This window comes from Protopterus annectens, chromosome 5.part1 (assembly GCF_019279795.1).
Source record: "Protopterus annectens isolate FY-2018-M chromosome 5.part1, PAN1.0, whole genome shotgun sequence".
NCBI classification, from domain to species: domain Eukaryota; kingdom Metazoa; phylum Chordata; order Ceratodontiformes; family Protopteridae; genus Protopterus; species Protopterus annectens.
Genome location: NC_056736.1, coordinates 598701431 through 598719132, shown reverse-complemented (window position 1 = coordinate 598719132; position 17702 = coordinate 598701431). Strand labels below are relative to the sequence as shown.

Here is a 17702-nt window from a genome sequence, read left to right as displayed (position 1 = left end):
TTTTTCTTTCTGGATTCCTTGGAAGGAATAATATTAAGGTTTCTTGATGTGTCTTCCGTTAGGTCTCTCTTCTTTCTACAGCATTTTTTGCATAGACTTCTGTTCCATTCTAGGATTCCCCTTTGAGAGAGGTCAACTTCTCTAAACTGGGAGAGTTATAGCCCTCTTTTTATATTCCACTTTATTGGACAATTGGCTTTAATAACAAAATCATTCAGGAAACATCTCTGCCTAATACATTATATATTTTGACTGCTAGTTATATTTGCATCAAACTTTTTAAAGAAACAATTCTATTTAAAGCATTTACAGCAATCGTTATATTCACAACACCACTTACAGTATTATACAATACATTTACATCACTTTGGGGTACCACATTGGTGAGAACCACCATAGCACATTATCACATTATTCCCGTAAGAAATTAATGTCTGACCTCTCCTGACAGTAAGTGGAAGGGCATTGTGTAATGCATCTTTCATGCTTTTTCTATTATTTTTATTTCTGTTTAATATTAGGTTCTTTGATCTACTGCTAAGTCCCCCACAGCGTACTCTAGACATAGATATTCAAATAGAATTGCATCAGTCATTGCCTTATAGACCAGGCAAAGGTTATCTTAAGTAACCTGTAAGAAACAAAATATAATGCAGATCCTGAAGCCTCTCTGTGTAGTTCAAATGATTTTTCTAGTTAGGAATCATTGTATCATTTTAAGTTGTTTTAGGTGACTTGTTCAAAGGCAACAAAATGCAGTAACATATTCAGTACAGGGTTGGATGAGTGCGGGATAAAACAAGTACAGTAAATCTCTGGAGTGAGAAGACTTGCCCTTTAGGATATGATTGGTCCCAGAATATGCATCCTTAAGTTTGGTAGGTATACATTTTTCAAAGTTGAAATTGTTGTCTATCACTGACCCTAGATGTTTAATGATGGTGTTACAATATTACAATGACGTCATTTTTATTGTTTGCCCACTTATTCTGTAATCATAATTTATGTCCATTTTACCAAGTCTCATGACTTTACATTAACTAACACTAAATATGAGCTCATTGCTGCAGCACCAGGTGTGTATTTTGGAGAATTGCAGCATTTTTATTCAAGTAATTATGTTTCCACTTTACAGTCTTCTGCATATTCTGTAATCCACAGCCCTTTTCCCACTTTTATGTCTGAGAACGATACTCCAAATAGAAGTCATCACAGTACCAAACCCTGTGAGACACCAGTAATAATTCCTTTTGGAAAAGTCAGGTAGCCCCCCCACCTTGACTTGTGTCATGTTGCTTAAATAATGTTTTACCCATGAAATTATGTATGACTTGATAATTAATGCTATTAATTTGTAAGTGTTTCCTCTACATGGGATACTGTCAAATGCCTTGTAAAATCCATATAAGCAGTTTGCTATATAATCCCTTCCTCAAGTGCTGTTGCTGTTGCTATCTCTTCAAAGAACACAGCAAAATTCAAAAGAGAAAGTCTCCCTTTAACAAGTTCACATTGTTCCATAGTTAACTGAATTGGGTTCCCTGTACCATTTTGGATAAACTCTGTTGTGATTATCTCCACATTTTTAAATATAATACTGGTCAGGCTGGTGAGTCTGACACTGTTCAGCTCTGATGTAACCCACCCTTTTTAAACTGGTACCTCAACAGCATGTTGACACGGATCAGGTTCCACTTTCTAACATTTTATACATATCTTGACTGATAGGAGTTTAGTCAGGATTTGCTTGATTCTTTATATGAAGCCATTTGATATGCTTTGCGGTCTCATGAAGCTTGAGTTTTTTAATTTTGCTTAATGCAACAATTTTCATGTTCAAAGTTATATAAGGGACCCCTCCTCTTGTTTCTGTACTTCTTTGATATATTTCTTTGCTTTATTGTGAAGTTTGAATACAATGTGTCTGCAAGCTCATTCACTAATTCCTCTGGAAGGGTGATCATTTGTTTATTGATAATGTTACAACTACAGTTTTTTTTTATTTTAAATTTTCTGATTCAGTTAAAAATATGTTATTATTGTTTTTAGCCTTTGACATAAAAGTTGAGTTCATAGGATCATAGGATCATAGGAAGTTACTAGGCTATTGGCCCTGAGTCCCTTATAAGCCTAGCCAAGAGTTTAGCCCATATTTAGACATGTCAGCACCCAAAGCCCATCTCCAGCAGGGACATAGGTGGAATTCCAGGGGTGTATTTTTTGTTTCCCATCCAATTATCCAGGTTGCGCTTAACAGGGAATAATGAGGTATTCTGCTCGACATGGAGAGGGAGTCTTTTCCACAGATGGGGAGTCTCTGGGACACAAATCTGTCCTGCCAACAAGTCCTATTGATGTGGAGCTTGACTTGTACATATGCAGCAGTCCATCAAGGCAGGGTCTGAAATTGCTTTGTATGCCAGACAGAGGTCACCTCTGAGGAGTCTGTATGAAACTGAGTAGAGGGACAGGACTTTAAGCCTATCTGTGTAGGGTAGCTGTTTGGGGCCCTGGATTCTCCTGGTGAGGAACCTCTGTAGTCTCCCAAGCTGCTGCATGTGCTTTGCGAGGTATATGTCAAAGGGGGCATTGTACTTAATAACTGGCCTTATAAGGGAAGAAAACAGGGATGTTATGACCTCCTTGTCCTTGGATGAGATACCCTTACTTATGAGATGGGTGCTGTAGAAAGATTTCCATACAATGGAAGGAACATGGTGGTCAAAAGTCAGGTTATCAACCTGGGTGCCAAATCCCTCACAACTGATTGCTTGCTTAGGACATTGTTATTAATGCGATAATATGTGGGGATGTCACTCTCCCCCAAACGGGGGGATGATGCATTTTTTTGGCATTCAGCTTAAGGCCATGTTTCTGACACCAGTCATTTGTTTGGGTGAGACCCTCTTGGAGGATGTCCACATCACTTCGGGAATTGATGACCACACCCAGCTTGCAGTCATCTGCAAACTGGGTCAGCCATAGCCCACTGGTTTTGGCCTGCACTTCAGAGAAGTATATCCCAAATAACAGAGGCCCCAGGACTGATCCCTGGGGTACGCTGCTCATTATGGTTCTACTGCTTGAGGTATGTTCCCCTATTTTGATTAAGTGGGTTCTATCAGTGAACCAGTTTGCTACCCATCTGGTAATATATGGATTGATGGCTAGTTGAGAAAGTTTATCTATTATCCCCGAGTGGAGAATAGTGTCGAAGGCTTTTGCCAGATCAAAGTAGGTGGTGTGCACCATCTTCCCCTCATCCATGGTTGTGGTGACTGTCTTAAAGAAGTCAACCAGATTTAACAGACATGACCTCCCCTTGACCAAGCAAAATGGTGTGGGGTTGAGTATTTGGAGGTTGTCAATGTCCTTGTTAATGAGGTCCATGATAATCTGTTTCATGGCCTTGCAGATCAGGCTAGTTAGGCTGATGGGTCTATAATTTCCCAGATCAGTGGAGGCTCCAGCTTTGTGTAAAGAGATGACAGTGGCTGTCCTCTACTTGGCTTGGACAAAGCGGGTACTCAGATTTTGGTTGAACAGAGTGCCTAATGGTGCTCCAAATTCATGCCTGAGTTCATATAGAATGAAGCCTGGGATGTTATTGGGTCCTATGGAAGCTGTATTTTTTGCCTTTGAGAGGGCAGTGATGACCAGTTCCATAGTGATAAGGTGTGTGGGGGGGCAGGTACTGGGAAGTTACTGATGAGCGGACAGAGGGGTGAAGTTTTCACTGAATCTGTCAGCCAGTACGTTGGTTATAGCTACAGCATTTGTGTATGTGGTGTCCTTGACTACCACTTCTGAACAGATCTGGGTACTTCCTTTGAGACTGCGAAAGATTTAATAAAAAAAGCATGTAGCCTACTAATCTAGACTTGCTTTGATAACTAGGGTATTTTTTAAACATAAGTCATTTCTCTTGTATATCTTATTCATGTAGTAATTCCACCAAACTGATTTTTGTTGAATTTGTCCATATGGTTCTATCTTACTGGTGAGTGTTAATTAATGCAAACATTACTTCAGAATGTGTATTTGCCTTAGATGTACTGCACATATTTTCTGGTGTTTGGATGTTTTTGCTAAAGCTATGCAGATGACTAGATACCATACTGAGATCACAACTGAAATAAATCTTAGAATGTTTCCTTTGTTCTGTGGATTTTCAAAAAAATAGCTTTTTAGTGAGCTAATCAGGTATCATATCTAATGCCAAAGATAAAACTTTTTAGCCAGGTTTAACTAGTGAGCCAGGTTTGAAATTCAAGTAATAATACCCAACAAGGTGGAAATAACACATACCCAGGGGTAGTCTGTGGCATGGTCTCACACTCCTGGAATGATATTATTTATACAACAACACATACCCAGGAAGGAATTATTGTGCTTAGAGAATGGGCTGGCTGTTAAATTGTTTTGTATTTGTATTTTTTTAATTTATATATATATATATTTATATATATATATATATATATATATATATATATATATATATATATATATATATATATATATATATATATATATATATATATATACAAAGGATATAAAAAATATACACACCCCTGTTAAAATGCCAGGTCTGTGTGATATAAAAAAATGAGACCACAATAAATCATTTGAAAACTTTTCCCACCTTTAATGTAACCTATAACCTGTACAATTCAATTGAAAAACAGACAAATCTACTAGGGGAAAATATAAAAAGTAAAAAAATGTACAATAAGCTGGTTTCATAAGTGTGCACATTCTTAAACTAATAATTTGTTGAAGCACCTTTTGATTTAATTACAGCATTTAGTCTTCTTCGGTAGGAGTCTATTAGCATGTCACATCTTGCATCTTGACTTGGCAATATTTGCCCACTCTTCCTTGCAAAAGCACTCCAAGTCTGTTAGATTCCAAGGGCATCTCTTGTGCACAGCCCTCTTCAAGTCATCCCACAGATTTTCTATTGGATTTAGGTTTGGGCTCTGGATGGACCATTCCAAAACTTTAATTTTCTTCTGATGAAGCCATTCTTTTGTTGATTTGGATGTATGCTTGGGGTCATTGTCATGTTGAAAGGTGAAATTCCTCTTCATCTTCAGCTTTCTAGCAGATGCCTGAAGGTTTTGGGCCAAAGGTGACTGGTATTTGAAACTGTTCATAATTCCCTCCACCTTGACTAAAGCCCCAGTTCCAGCTGAAGAAAAGCAACCCCAAAGCATGATACTGCCCCCATCATGCTTCACTGTGGGGATGGTGTTCTTTTGGTGATACAAAGTGTTGTTTCTGTGCCAAATGTACCTTTTGGAATTGTGGTCAGAAAGTTCAACCTTGGTCTCATCAGATCATAACACATTTTCCCACATGCTTTTGGGAGACTTGATTTATTGTTTTGCAAATTTTAGCCAGGCCTGGATGTTTTTCTGTGTAAGAAAAGGCTTCCGTCTTGGAATCCTACCCCATAGCCCAGACATATGGAGAATACAGAAGCTTGTTGTCACATGCAGTACACAACCAGTACTGGCCAGAAATTTCTGCAGCTCCTTCAATGTTGTTGTAGGTCTCTTGGCAGCCTCCCTAACCAGTTTTCATCTTGTCTTTTCATCAATTTTGGAGGGACGTCCACTTCTTTGCAACGTCACTGCTGTCCCATATTTTCTCCACTTTTTGATAAGTGTCTTTAGTGTGTTCCATGGTATATCCAATGCTGTGGACATTTTTTGTACCCTTCTCCTGACTGATACCTTTCAACAATGAGATCCCTTTGATGCTTTGTAAGCTCTCTGTGAACCATGGCTTTTGCTGTGGCAGGCAACTGAGTAAGTGTCAGAAAAATCCTACTAGGACAGCTGAACTTTATTTGGAGTTAATCAGAGTCTCTTTAATTGATCGCAGGTGTGTATCCAAGAAGACTGAATGTTGTAATTAAATCAAAAGGGGCTTCAACAAAATATTAGTTTAAGAGTGTGCATACTTATGCAACCAGCTTATTGTACATTTTTAATTTTTTTATATTTATTCCCCTAGCAGATATGTTTGTTTTTCAATTGAATTGTACAGGTTATAGGTCACATTAAAGGTGGGAAAAGTTTTGAAATGATTTATTGTGGTGTTATTTTTTTATATCACAAAAACCTGGCATTTTAACAGGGGTGTGTACACTTTTTATATCCACTGTATATATATATATATATATATATATATATATATATATATATATATATATATATTTTTTTTTTTTACAATTTTGATGTAAAGAGGTTCCTCTGCCTAATGTTTCACACTTGCTGTAGAATATGTAATTGCTGTTTGAGGAATTATTTTTACATGTAAAATATAAGTTATGAAAGTATTTAATGTATACACACACACACACACACACACACACACACACACACACACACACACACACACACACACACACACACACACACACACTTTTATTTATTTTATTCAATTTTTCCTTAAATTTTTCACTCGTTAACAGCAGCAGCAGCAGGGAGAAGTGTATGTGGGAAGTCTGCTATGTTGTGATTCACAAATTTGGTATTGGAGTTTGAAATTGCTAGACATACTGCAATGCACAATAATTTGATTTTGATGAGCTACATGTCAAGAATTTCTTTATAACAGACCATGTGTACATTCAGATATGTATTCAAAAATTACAAAATTGCAGTGGGAAAAGGGCTGAGAGGGTTGATGTAGGTGTGTTGGCATTGCAGGTGGTTGTATATTATTATGGATTTAAAATGATTGTTATAAATGTTTAAATATTGAAATATAGCACATTAAACCCAGTTTGTTGAAAATCAATATATCAAACTAAAAAAACACAAAACATAAAGATTACAAAAGGAAACAAATGATTTCCTTTTGCAGTCTAATCACCAGTACCCCACCACACATCCAGTGATAGTTTATCTGAATAGCATTAATGTTAAGGCTCAGAAAGGATTTTATAAGGTAAGTTGTAGGTTTATGGGCAGGGTTAGGATTAACAGTTATTAGTAAGGTTGGACAGGGAGCTTCACCCCATCCACCATTAAGGAAACCACAGTAAAAATTTCTCCAAAGCCAACTTCATGCTTCTTAAGACAGAAGTGGCGAACTTCATGACACCCATGCAGATGGACAATACAGTTACAACTGCTGAATCATACACAAATGCACTCTATAAGCACTTACACAAGTGCATGGATCGTGCTATGCCAAACAGAACCAAGACGCTATCATCGAAAAAAAGGAAGCCAATCTGGTGGTCCCCTGCCATAAACAAACTCTAGAACAGAAGGAAGAAACTGTTGCAAAAGAGTAAAATCCCATGAGTGGAGGAGCTCCCTGGTCAGCCTCAGTGAGAAGCTGAAATCCCTTGTAAGATCCTCCAAAGCTAGCTACAAAAACAAAATCACCACTGATTCTAAGGGCAACCACAAAGCATTCTATAGTCATGTCAAGAATCTCAATGGCAACTCCCAGATCTGCTCTGAGTTACAGCACAACGGCACGAAAATTACAGAACCAACTGATATTGCCAACATCCTGACAGATACGTTCAGTGCTAACTTTACCCACCTCTCACCCCCTAAAGGGCCCATATCTATACAGGAAGAATGCAGAATCACTGTAATCACATATATGCAGGTAGAAGCTGCACTCTCTAAAACCAAAAACACAGCATCCATGGGACCGGACAACATCCCAGGCTGCATTTTACACAAACTTCAGAACGAACTGGCTCCCCACCTAAGCACCATGTTCAATCATAGCCTCACATCAGGCTTTGTGCCCACTGAATGGCACACAGCAACAGTTATCCCACTCCACAAAGGGGGAGCCACTACTGATCCTGGGAACTATCGCCCTATTAGCCTGTCAAGCCTGGTATGCAACCCAGCAACCCCACCCAGTTTGGGTTTGTGAAAGGCAAATCATACCTTCTGAACCTGATCGACTTCTTTGAGGCAGTCACCAAAGCCATAGACGAGGGTAAGGTGGTTCACACAGCCTATCTTGACCTCGCCAAGGTGTTCGACACCATCCCCCATTCTGGAATTATAGCTAAACTCACTAAACTAGGTATAAATCCCTACATCACAAGATGGGTTGCCAACTGGCTCACTGACAGAACCCACACTGTAAAAGTTGCAGACTCCAAATCTAACTTCAAACCAGTGACAAGTGGAGTACCACTGGGTTCAGTCCTGGGACCTTTCCTGTTTGGTTTCTACTTCTCTGAAGTACAGGCTAACACAGAAGGCCTCTAGCTAGTGTAATCACATTGCCACAGTAGTCAGGAAATCCTTCTATGTGGCATACCTCATCACAAAAGGGTTCTCATCCAGGAAAAAAGAGGTCATTGTTCCCCTCTACTCGGCACTCATTAGACTCATTATAAGAGTACAATGCCCCTTTTGGAATCTACCTCACAGGACATCTACAGCAGCTGGAAAGGCCACAGAAGTACCTCACAAAGAGGATTACTGGCCTCAAACAGATGCCCTACACTGACCATCTCAAAAAACTCCAGCTTTACTCTGTAGCATATCGCCTACTCCGAGGAGATCACTGCCTAACATATAAAGCTATGTTAAACCCAGAGCTGTTGGACATGCTACACCTAAAGAAATCCCAATCCCTCCGAGCTACACGCTCTAGGGACATAAACTTTGTCACCACAATAAACAGAATATGCTGGAGAGATAGAGTCCTGTCCCAGAGACTTCCTATACATACATACCCATCTATGGCAAGCAAAGTTCCTCATTAGCACTCTTCAAGAAAAATCTTGATGAGTGGATGGGAAATAGGAAATATGCCCCGGGGATTACTTCTGTGGCTCTGCTCGACATGGGCACAGGAAATTAACTTTCTTAGGTGGTGTAAGTCAGGCAACCTTGTTGGCTAGGCTTACTTAGGCCCTTGGGCCGCTAGCCTAGTAACTTTCTATGAACCTATGAACCTATGAATGCAGTGTCTTCTACTCTACAGAATCATTTTTATTTAAAATAGAATATTGGTCAGACACTTGAACTCTGCTCCTAACCTTAATCCTGCAGTTTACTTTAGAAAAAAACTTTATGTACACTGTACCGCTATACAAGATAGGCTCAGACACTCATCACATATCAAACACTTGCACAGAAAGGTAAATCTATCTTCTTATAGGCACTAACCCACTTTCACTCTCATCTCATACCAACACTTACCTTACTATCATATACTCAGTCTCAAACATCAGACATTCAACAAAAAAATCAATAACATAGATAAGCCAGTTAGTCTATCAATAAAGTGGACATTTAACAAACTGAATGTCACCCATTATTATAAATAGCATTTACAAAATAATGTTTATTGCATTTTTTGTTGTTGTACATAGGCATATTTAAATATGTTTATGAGAAAATAACCTCTACTCTTTTTAATAAGTGCCACAGGTTCTTTTACATCTACCCAAGTTCCCACCAACTCAAACAGATGGGCCTTGGCTTAATGTCTCATCTGAAGGATGGCGCATTCAGGGGTGCAGCACCCCCCCCCCATTTTGCACTGTAGTGTCAGCATTGGAAAATGTGTCTAAACATCTGGTATAGGTATAGAACCTACACCCTTTTGATCTTCAGGCATCAAAGGCTAGTGTCTGACCTTTTGTGTCACCTATGGAAATGCCTTTAAAAAGGGGATGCTATATGCAAAACTGAGCCCATCTGGAAAAGTGTTAAATAAAAATGATTCTCTAGAGTGAAAGACACTGCATTCAGAGGTGAACCACCAAGTAAGGATAGAAAAGCTGTCATTTTATTTTAACAAACCCATTACAAAATACGGCCAATAAGGGGAAGGGCTGAGTCTGATACACATGACATGTATTTGCTATAAAGTTATTTTCTAAAAAGTTCTCAGAAAATATTGGCATTAGATTTGCCCTTAGACTGAGGAAGGAATGGATGCTGTCCTAGATGACTGATCAAAAATTTGAAAGCTACCTGCTTGGTGAAGTTTTTTTTTCTTTTTCTTTTTTTTAATGAACAGAAAAAGGGTGTTCATAGGCTGATTTCAGGTTGTAATACTGAAAGTAAGATAGTACTTGCAATGCAAGCTCTAAGCTCTGATAAAATTCTGAGTATGGGATGCTATAACGCAAGTAATGAGTGATATGTTCTCGATGGCAGCCATGAGACAGCCTAACCTCAAAATAGAAAGTCGGTAGCCCATGCCCACATAATACATGTGCTTCCTTCCAGCAAACTCCTCATCTGGTGATCTCACAGCTTTTCTTCCTGGTTGGAAGACACATATGGATTCAATAAAAAGACTTACAGCTGGGCTACAAAAAACAAGTACCTTTGTGATGTCATAGCACTATGCATAACTTCTATTGGACATCTTAACTTGCAGTCATTGAGTTACACTGGAGTCCGTTCATTCATAACACTGTACAGTTCGATAAGCAGAGTCAGCTTTACAGTTCTGCGGGTAGGGATTGATGCCTTCATCAATTCACTGAGGGTCTTAACTGTTTGGCATTAAAGCTTTTCAGCTATAATATGTATAAACTTTCAAGTATGAAAAAAGACATTTATTTCTGCATTTAAATTGGTGCTTTGTGCTTTCATATGTCTGAACATCATTTTAACAATGAGAAGGCTAAGAAATCCTAATGTGTACAAAAACATAGCTATTTATGCCCATCTAGCAGGGAAAGCCCAAGGTATTCACCTCATTTATTTTGTCCTTAATGTCACATTATTTGCAAGTCCCAAGTAGGATTTACTATCAAGGGCCCTTGAAAAGGATTCATATAGTTTGGTGCCCCTGGTACTTTTAAATGAATCTGCAGCCTCATAGAATAATTGAAAGTATTAGGGCCCCCCATAGAATTAAGAGATGTAGGTGATCTCAGAAGAAGAAAGCAGAGGACCCCTCTGCTAGAATAAAGGGGCTTGGGGGCCCCATATGAATAACTAAGTCAGGAATGGTAATGACTATTTAAAAGCAAGAGATTTAGAGATTACTTAACACTTATAACATAGTCAGAATGCTCATTGAGAGATTACTTAACACTTATAATGCAGTCAGAATGCTCCCATCACAAATGGCAGAATAATGGGACCCAATGAAAGTTAGTGTCAAGGGATTTCCACTAGATTTAGTGGTATCTGTGGACCTATAACAAAATTAAATGAGTTAAAGACCCCTTAAGATTGCTGTTAAAAGGGGACAACAGTGTGATTAAATGGAGGGACACAGACATGGGATTCACAGCAGACATATCAAAATTATGAACCACACCTGTCAACTAATCATCACAGCACATAATTCATTTTGGTCTAAACAATCATAGTCACTCAAGTGGCTCTACTTGATAGAGGCACTGGGAACTAACATCGGGCGGCACAATGCCAGGGCACTTCTATGGGCTAGGCTTGTAAAGGCTCCAGGGCCATTAGCCTTGCACAAACCTATGAATCTATGAACCCATTTTTCTTACAGTCAGAGAAATAATTGAATTTTCTACAGTTCTAGACTTTGTTCATGTTCATTCTACTGCATCCACATTTACCTATCTGACTTGCTCACTATAAATAAATATCTGCTGTTCAGATAAATGTTTTACACATTTCAGAATACAATAATGTACTCTAGTTCTAGCTGGTTGCATCCTTACATAAGGGGCCTTTAGTGAGTGCAGATTTTTCTGGTGATGTCTGTCTACAAAAGTTACCTTTCAAATGCAAGATATTTTATTTTCCTTTTTATTAATTGCTATTTCTTGAAGATTGTCTCACTCTCTGTCTCTTCCAAGCAGTCCTTTTTCAGTCAACACAGCATAAACTCTAGATGTAGCTTTTGTACTTCTAAGAAATGAAGATTGTGCTGGCCCCCCAACACACACACACACACACACACACACACACACACAGTAAAATGTGCTTGCGGCAGATGCTAAAATTATTTCGCCAGTGTCCCCAATTCCTGGACTTTTAACACAGATGCTTTAAAAATGGCCAGTGAATGATGAATGTTAGTTAATATATGCTTATCCAAATATTTATTGAAAACTTTGAAAACTTCACCTGAACACAGGTGCCTATTAAAAATTGCAAGTTTAAAAACATTAGCATTCAGTTAGAAGTTGCAAACACTGACAAGTGAGATGATAGTGCTGCATAATAAATCTTTTAAGGCTTTAAGGATGCTGGTAAATGTAGAAGTAGTTAGGGTCTAGTAAATGGCATATTCTAGACATCTCTGGATAGAAACACAATCTTTGAGCTATGTAGTGTAGAAAGATACACACACACACACACACACACACACACACACACACACACACACACACACACACACACACACACACACACACACACACACACACGCACACACGCACACACGCGCACACGCGCACACACGCACACACACACACACTTGTACACACTTACAAGGAAGTATACAAGCACAACACTCAAAACATGGCCACATACAGGCAGCCATACACAGATAAATACATACACAGGCACACAAGCACACATTTAATGGCACACACAAATACACACAAGTATATCAGTCAAGACTTATTTCAGTAGATAAGATATATTTTAATCAGATTACTTCTCAATATAATTTTCATTGGTGGTACTTTTTTTCAAACATAGTATAAGCTATGCTTACCTGTACTTCAGTTTTTGCTTCTTCAATAGTAACCACATTGTGTTGTTTATGCTGGCCCACTATGCAGCAGAGGGAGCAGATGCAGATGTGGTCTTCTGTGCAGAACAGCTTCAGGATCTCCTTATGTTCAGCACATTTTCTCAGGCAAAGTGCTTCTGAAACATCCACTAGCAGGTGCTCCTTAAGGTACACTTTTTCACTATGTGGCCGGAGATGGGTCATGCAGAAGAAGGCCTCACACTGAATACAACTCATCACAGCAGGTACTGCGTCTTCCAGGCAGTAGTCACAATATATTCCATTACCTTGGTTTCTGGACAGCTGCTCAACTTTGTCAGACAGCTCTGTATTTTTCAACAGCCGTGGCTTATCATCAAACATTGTACGGCACTCTGGACATGAATACTTATCTGTTGCTGGTTTATGTTTCAGATGATCTTGAATGCAGCTTAAGCAAAAGCTGTGAGAACAACTGAGAGACACTGGATATGTGAATATTTGCAGGCACATAGAGCAAATGATTTCATCCTTAAAAGTATTTACTGGCTTTATTATACCTGCCATTGTTAGTGTGGTGCGCCAGTCAATGCTCACAGGTATCACTGGTAATAATTTGCTTTACAGGGTTTCCTGGTGTGGGCCTTAAATCTTATACCCTATTGGAAGATACCAAGTAAGTAAATAAAAATTTGTTATAGACATCAGCTAACATAATACTCCATAATGTCCCTAATCAACATATCACTTAGAAAGTACAAGGTAAATTTTGTTGCATTAGCTAGTATTACTAGAGAAATATGCATTTATTAGGAATGGTAAAATATCTTCCATTTTTATTTTCACAACATATATTGGCCCTGCCTGCATGAAATATTGATTATTTTTTTTAATTTTCATCACTGGTAAGCATCTCACAGTGAAATCTGCATGCTTTGTGTTTTTTTAGGTCATATTACAACTAAGATTAACAACAGATGGCCACCATCTGTAGAAGCCTCGCTATGCTGTTTTTATTGGATTGTATTTCACAGGTGTAGACAAAATGTATAATTAAGATGGCTGTGGTTAGCCTGAGATTAGTTTTATCAGGGTCATTGCTTTCATCGTAAGAAATAAAACAAGAATGAACTAAACTCTGTGTCATTGGACATATGTAAGACAGACAAGCAGTCTCTCAGTATATCAGTGAAACTGCTTATATGAGAGAATGGTATATATTTGGTTTTGATAAATGATCCAGGAGCAGAAAAGATGATGCTTAAACAACAACATTTATACAAGAGGTGGAAGCTGAAGAAATCAAACCCAAGTGTGTGAAATGTGTGTGATGCACAGCTTGTTGCCATAACCGCTGAATTATCTTGTCATCTAGGCTTTTCTTTGTTTCTGAGGAGCAGTTTTAAATCTAATATTTAGAAACCATAAGAATCAAAGCAGTAAGTGTTAAAAATTGGAACAGTAAGTTTCTCTTTTGAACATTAAATTTATAAAACTGATAGTTTACAATAAATTCTGTTTTCACTGATGCATGCTAAACTGCTACCACTTTATTCAGAATAAAAATGCCCTCTAATGAGTTTTGGCAGTCTTAACTCAACCATGTCAGGACTGGAAAATTATAAGACGCTTTTGTCCCTGATGAATTCAAATAACTGATTGCTAATCACACTGTCATTGTTTTGCAACCTTTTTGGATATAATAATAATAATAATACTACTAAAGCAAAATATAACCTTCAAACATCTGTATTGTATATGGGTTTACCCTGACTATATTAAGGATAATGCTTGCATATAGTTCTACTGGCTGTCCACTGACAGATATATAACTTCACATGTCCAAGCTACAAAGTAGGTACATAGATGAATATTAGGCTAACTGCCCTTAAAGGCCACTTTAAGCATAGCCAATAGTCCAAGGTTAGAATCAAACCTTGTACTTTGGGTTTTTGAGGTGAAGAACTTAACCCTTATTATGGGTGATGCAGTGGTGCAGGGGTTAGTGTTGTTGCTTCACAGCAAGAGGTTCTCTGGTTCAAATCTCAGATGGCTTGCCTTCTGTGTGGAGTCTGCTCGTCTTCCCTGTGTTTGTGTGAGTTTCCTCTGGGTGATCCAGTTTCCTCCCACATTCGAAAGACATGCGTCTGGAGTGTTTCTCCTTGGACCTCCACTGAAAATGGGCTCTGTCCCAGATGGACTTTCCCAAATGTTAGATAAATAAATAAATTATGCCAAACCCATCCCTTAGTTGTTGTAAGCTCCATTTCTTCATAGTTCACTATAAAAGGAATTGACTAACAGTACTTCTATGGACTGTCAAACTATGTTTATATTCATGCAGCTAAAATAGTTTGCTCTTGTTCCTTGAAAAATTCACTTTGATCTCATTAAGGCCCCATAAAATAAAGAGAGATGAACCAGAGGGACAGTTTCCGGACTACTGAAAAATTCAGAAACTGCTTCATGTCATGGCCCTGTTACTGAGTGGAGAGTGAAAGTTACTTCAGTGTATGATAGGTGTAATATTTACTTCTTATTGAGACTCATTGAAAAAACTATTAGCAGACAACAGACAGCTTTTTACTACTGCTGGCACACCATCAGGCTTCTATAGCCAGAATCCGCTTAATGTAAATGGTTACAATGCTTTCACTAAACAGTTAGAAACTGCTACAGCAGTCACTACCATAGTTTCTTGCTAGATTGCACCAGTATATGTTATCACCAAAAAACAAATAATGCTGTTCACATTTCAATGTCAGTCTTAAAGTCTGAGAAAGTTCCATAAAAGCTGTTTCTAGATGAAGCCCTGCATCAAGGCTTAAAGCCCTGACTATGACCTAGATGAAGCTAGGCCTTATTATCCAGGTCTGGTGGTTTAATGCAAAGAGCTAAACATATCAACTATTGAACAGGTTTATCCTGCAGTCTTAGGTCTGATTCCTTTAATCTTCATTTCCTTGCAGAATGGCTGTAAAAAAGGCATTAAATCAAACGGTCCCCCTGGGTCTCCCCATAGCTGGCAAATGGTTTGTAAAAATAAAGATGCGGAAACCTTATGCTGTGTTCTTGTTACATCCCCTTACCTACTGTATGGTTTAATCTTTACTCAGAACTTACCAGTTTCCATATAACTAATATTGTATTCTTTCATAGTGCCCAAGGAGAGAGCACTGACCAAAATAGTACCACATTCATTACTACACCTGATTTTTGAAATCTTTCACAGAAATGAAGCATTGATTTCTCAAAATTATTTTATCCCCATAAGTTTTGATTAGGTGCAAACACAATACTTTAGAAAATGGGTTCATAGCCAGTGTCGTCAGAATTGACATTTGCTTATTCCCCAGTTTCGTGCATAATCCAATGCATCATCATAGGTGTGTGTGTGTGTGTGTGTGTGTGTGTGTGTGTGTGTGTGTGTGTGTGTGTGTGTGTGTGTGTGTGTGTCTGTGTGTCTGTGTGTGTATGTGTGTGTGTATGTGTCTGTGTGTACGTGGAGCTGGAGCTCCACTCCAACACTCTGTGGGTACAAGGCATAGAAGCTCTTCCTGAATGGGAAGTAATCCACTGACGATTCCATACACATAAGCTGCCTCTCTTTGGGCAATTTTTAAAAAACTGCCAATTCAGTTATGGCACATGTTTACATATATATGGAAAGAAACCAGAGCCCCTGGCAAGATGACCCACAGACACAGGGAGGATATATTGCTAAATAAAGCTATAACAGAGAATTGCTAAAGGTGAAGAATTTAAGCATGTCATGGATAGATTACAAAGAAACATGTGACAACATTCATGGATAAAAGAGGGCTTACAGATGTATAAGATACATCCTACATTGATCAATTACGTTACAGTGACCATGACACAGTGGCAAACCACTTTGCAGTTAAGCAATCTCAAAGGGCAAAGTATTATCCCAGGAATAAAAGTTTAAATGGGGATATTCCAGGGTGATTCTCTTTCAACACTGCTGTTTTATCTTGCCCTTAACCCATTAAGCTTCTTACTTAACAGATTAGGACATGATTATAATTTGGCACCCAAAAAAACAACCTAGTTTAAAGACTTCTCATCTACTTTTCGTGGATGAGATAAAACTTTTTCCGATGATATAAGAATACCATTTGGTATTGATAAATGTGCAAAGCAATTTTAAAGCAGGAAAGCTGCAGCACCAAGAAAATATCAGTTTGAGACAGGAATGTGATATAGCAGGAGAGAGTATATAAATATTTGGGAAATGATGAAGGATAGGCAATAAAACATGAACAAATACAAATAAAACTCAGTAAGGAATACCACAGAAAACTAAACTAATACTGAAAACTGCCTTGACATCTAGGAATAAAAGTAAGCTATAAACCAATTTGTTCTTCATGTTCTAATTTACAGTTTTGGGGTGACTGACTGGCCCCAAAAGGTATTGGATTGGTTAGACAGCAAAACAAGAAAAATGATTCATGCTTATCAAATGATAAATAAAAACTGGTGTATACATGTTTATATATTTGTCATTCTGAAAGAGGTATGGGCCTCCTGCAAACTGATTACATGCATAGATCTTCAGTCCTGGCAGTGCATAAATATCTGCTGACCTCAAGACCCAAACACAGTCAAAGTTTCAAAACATGAGGAAAAGAATTCTAAGAATACCTCTCTGCTGAGTTTAGCAGAAGCATTTCGGCATCAAGCGGGAATAGAAATCAATCCAGAAGTAGGTAAAAATCAGTCAGCAACTGAATGTGCCAAAAAACATAAGAAAGGATAAAGGAGAAGAATCTGATGGGAAGGAAATAAATGTTGAAAAGGCATAAATATTTTTCAAATACAAAGATCTTCTGGAACAACATTATGTCGATCAGGATCTGACAAAAGAATGGCTCAGAACAGGTGAATTGAAACTAAAAGATGACATTATAAAGGGGGCCCTGGATAGTGGACTATGCTCACATTGGTTTACAAATTCCATTGAACATATGGGAGAATTAGACAAATGCAGGTTCTGTAAATAAGAGCTGAAA

At 38.2% G+C, this 17702-nt stretch overlaps 1 protein-coding gene across 1 annotated transcript in view; it reads right to left on the bottom strand.

Moving 5' to 3' along the window:
• The window catches only part of LOC122803554 (E3 ubiquitin-protein ligase TRIM62-like), a 563070-nt gene extending 549809 nt beyond the window's left edge, over window positions 1-13261 (bottom strand). Inside the window, exon 1 of the mRNA XM_044073213.1 lies at window positions 12670-13261. Within this exon, the coding sequence (XP_043929148.1) occupies window positions 12670-13233 (564 nt within the window). The 5' untranslated portion in view covers window positions 13234-13261. The remainder of the gene's footprint in view (window positions 1-12669) is intronic.
• Between the last annotated feature and the right edge of the window lie 4441 nt (window positions 13262-17702).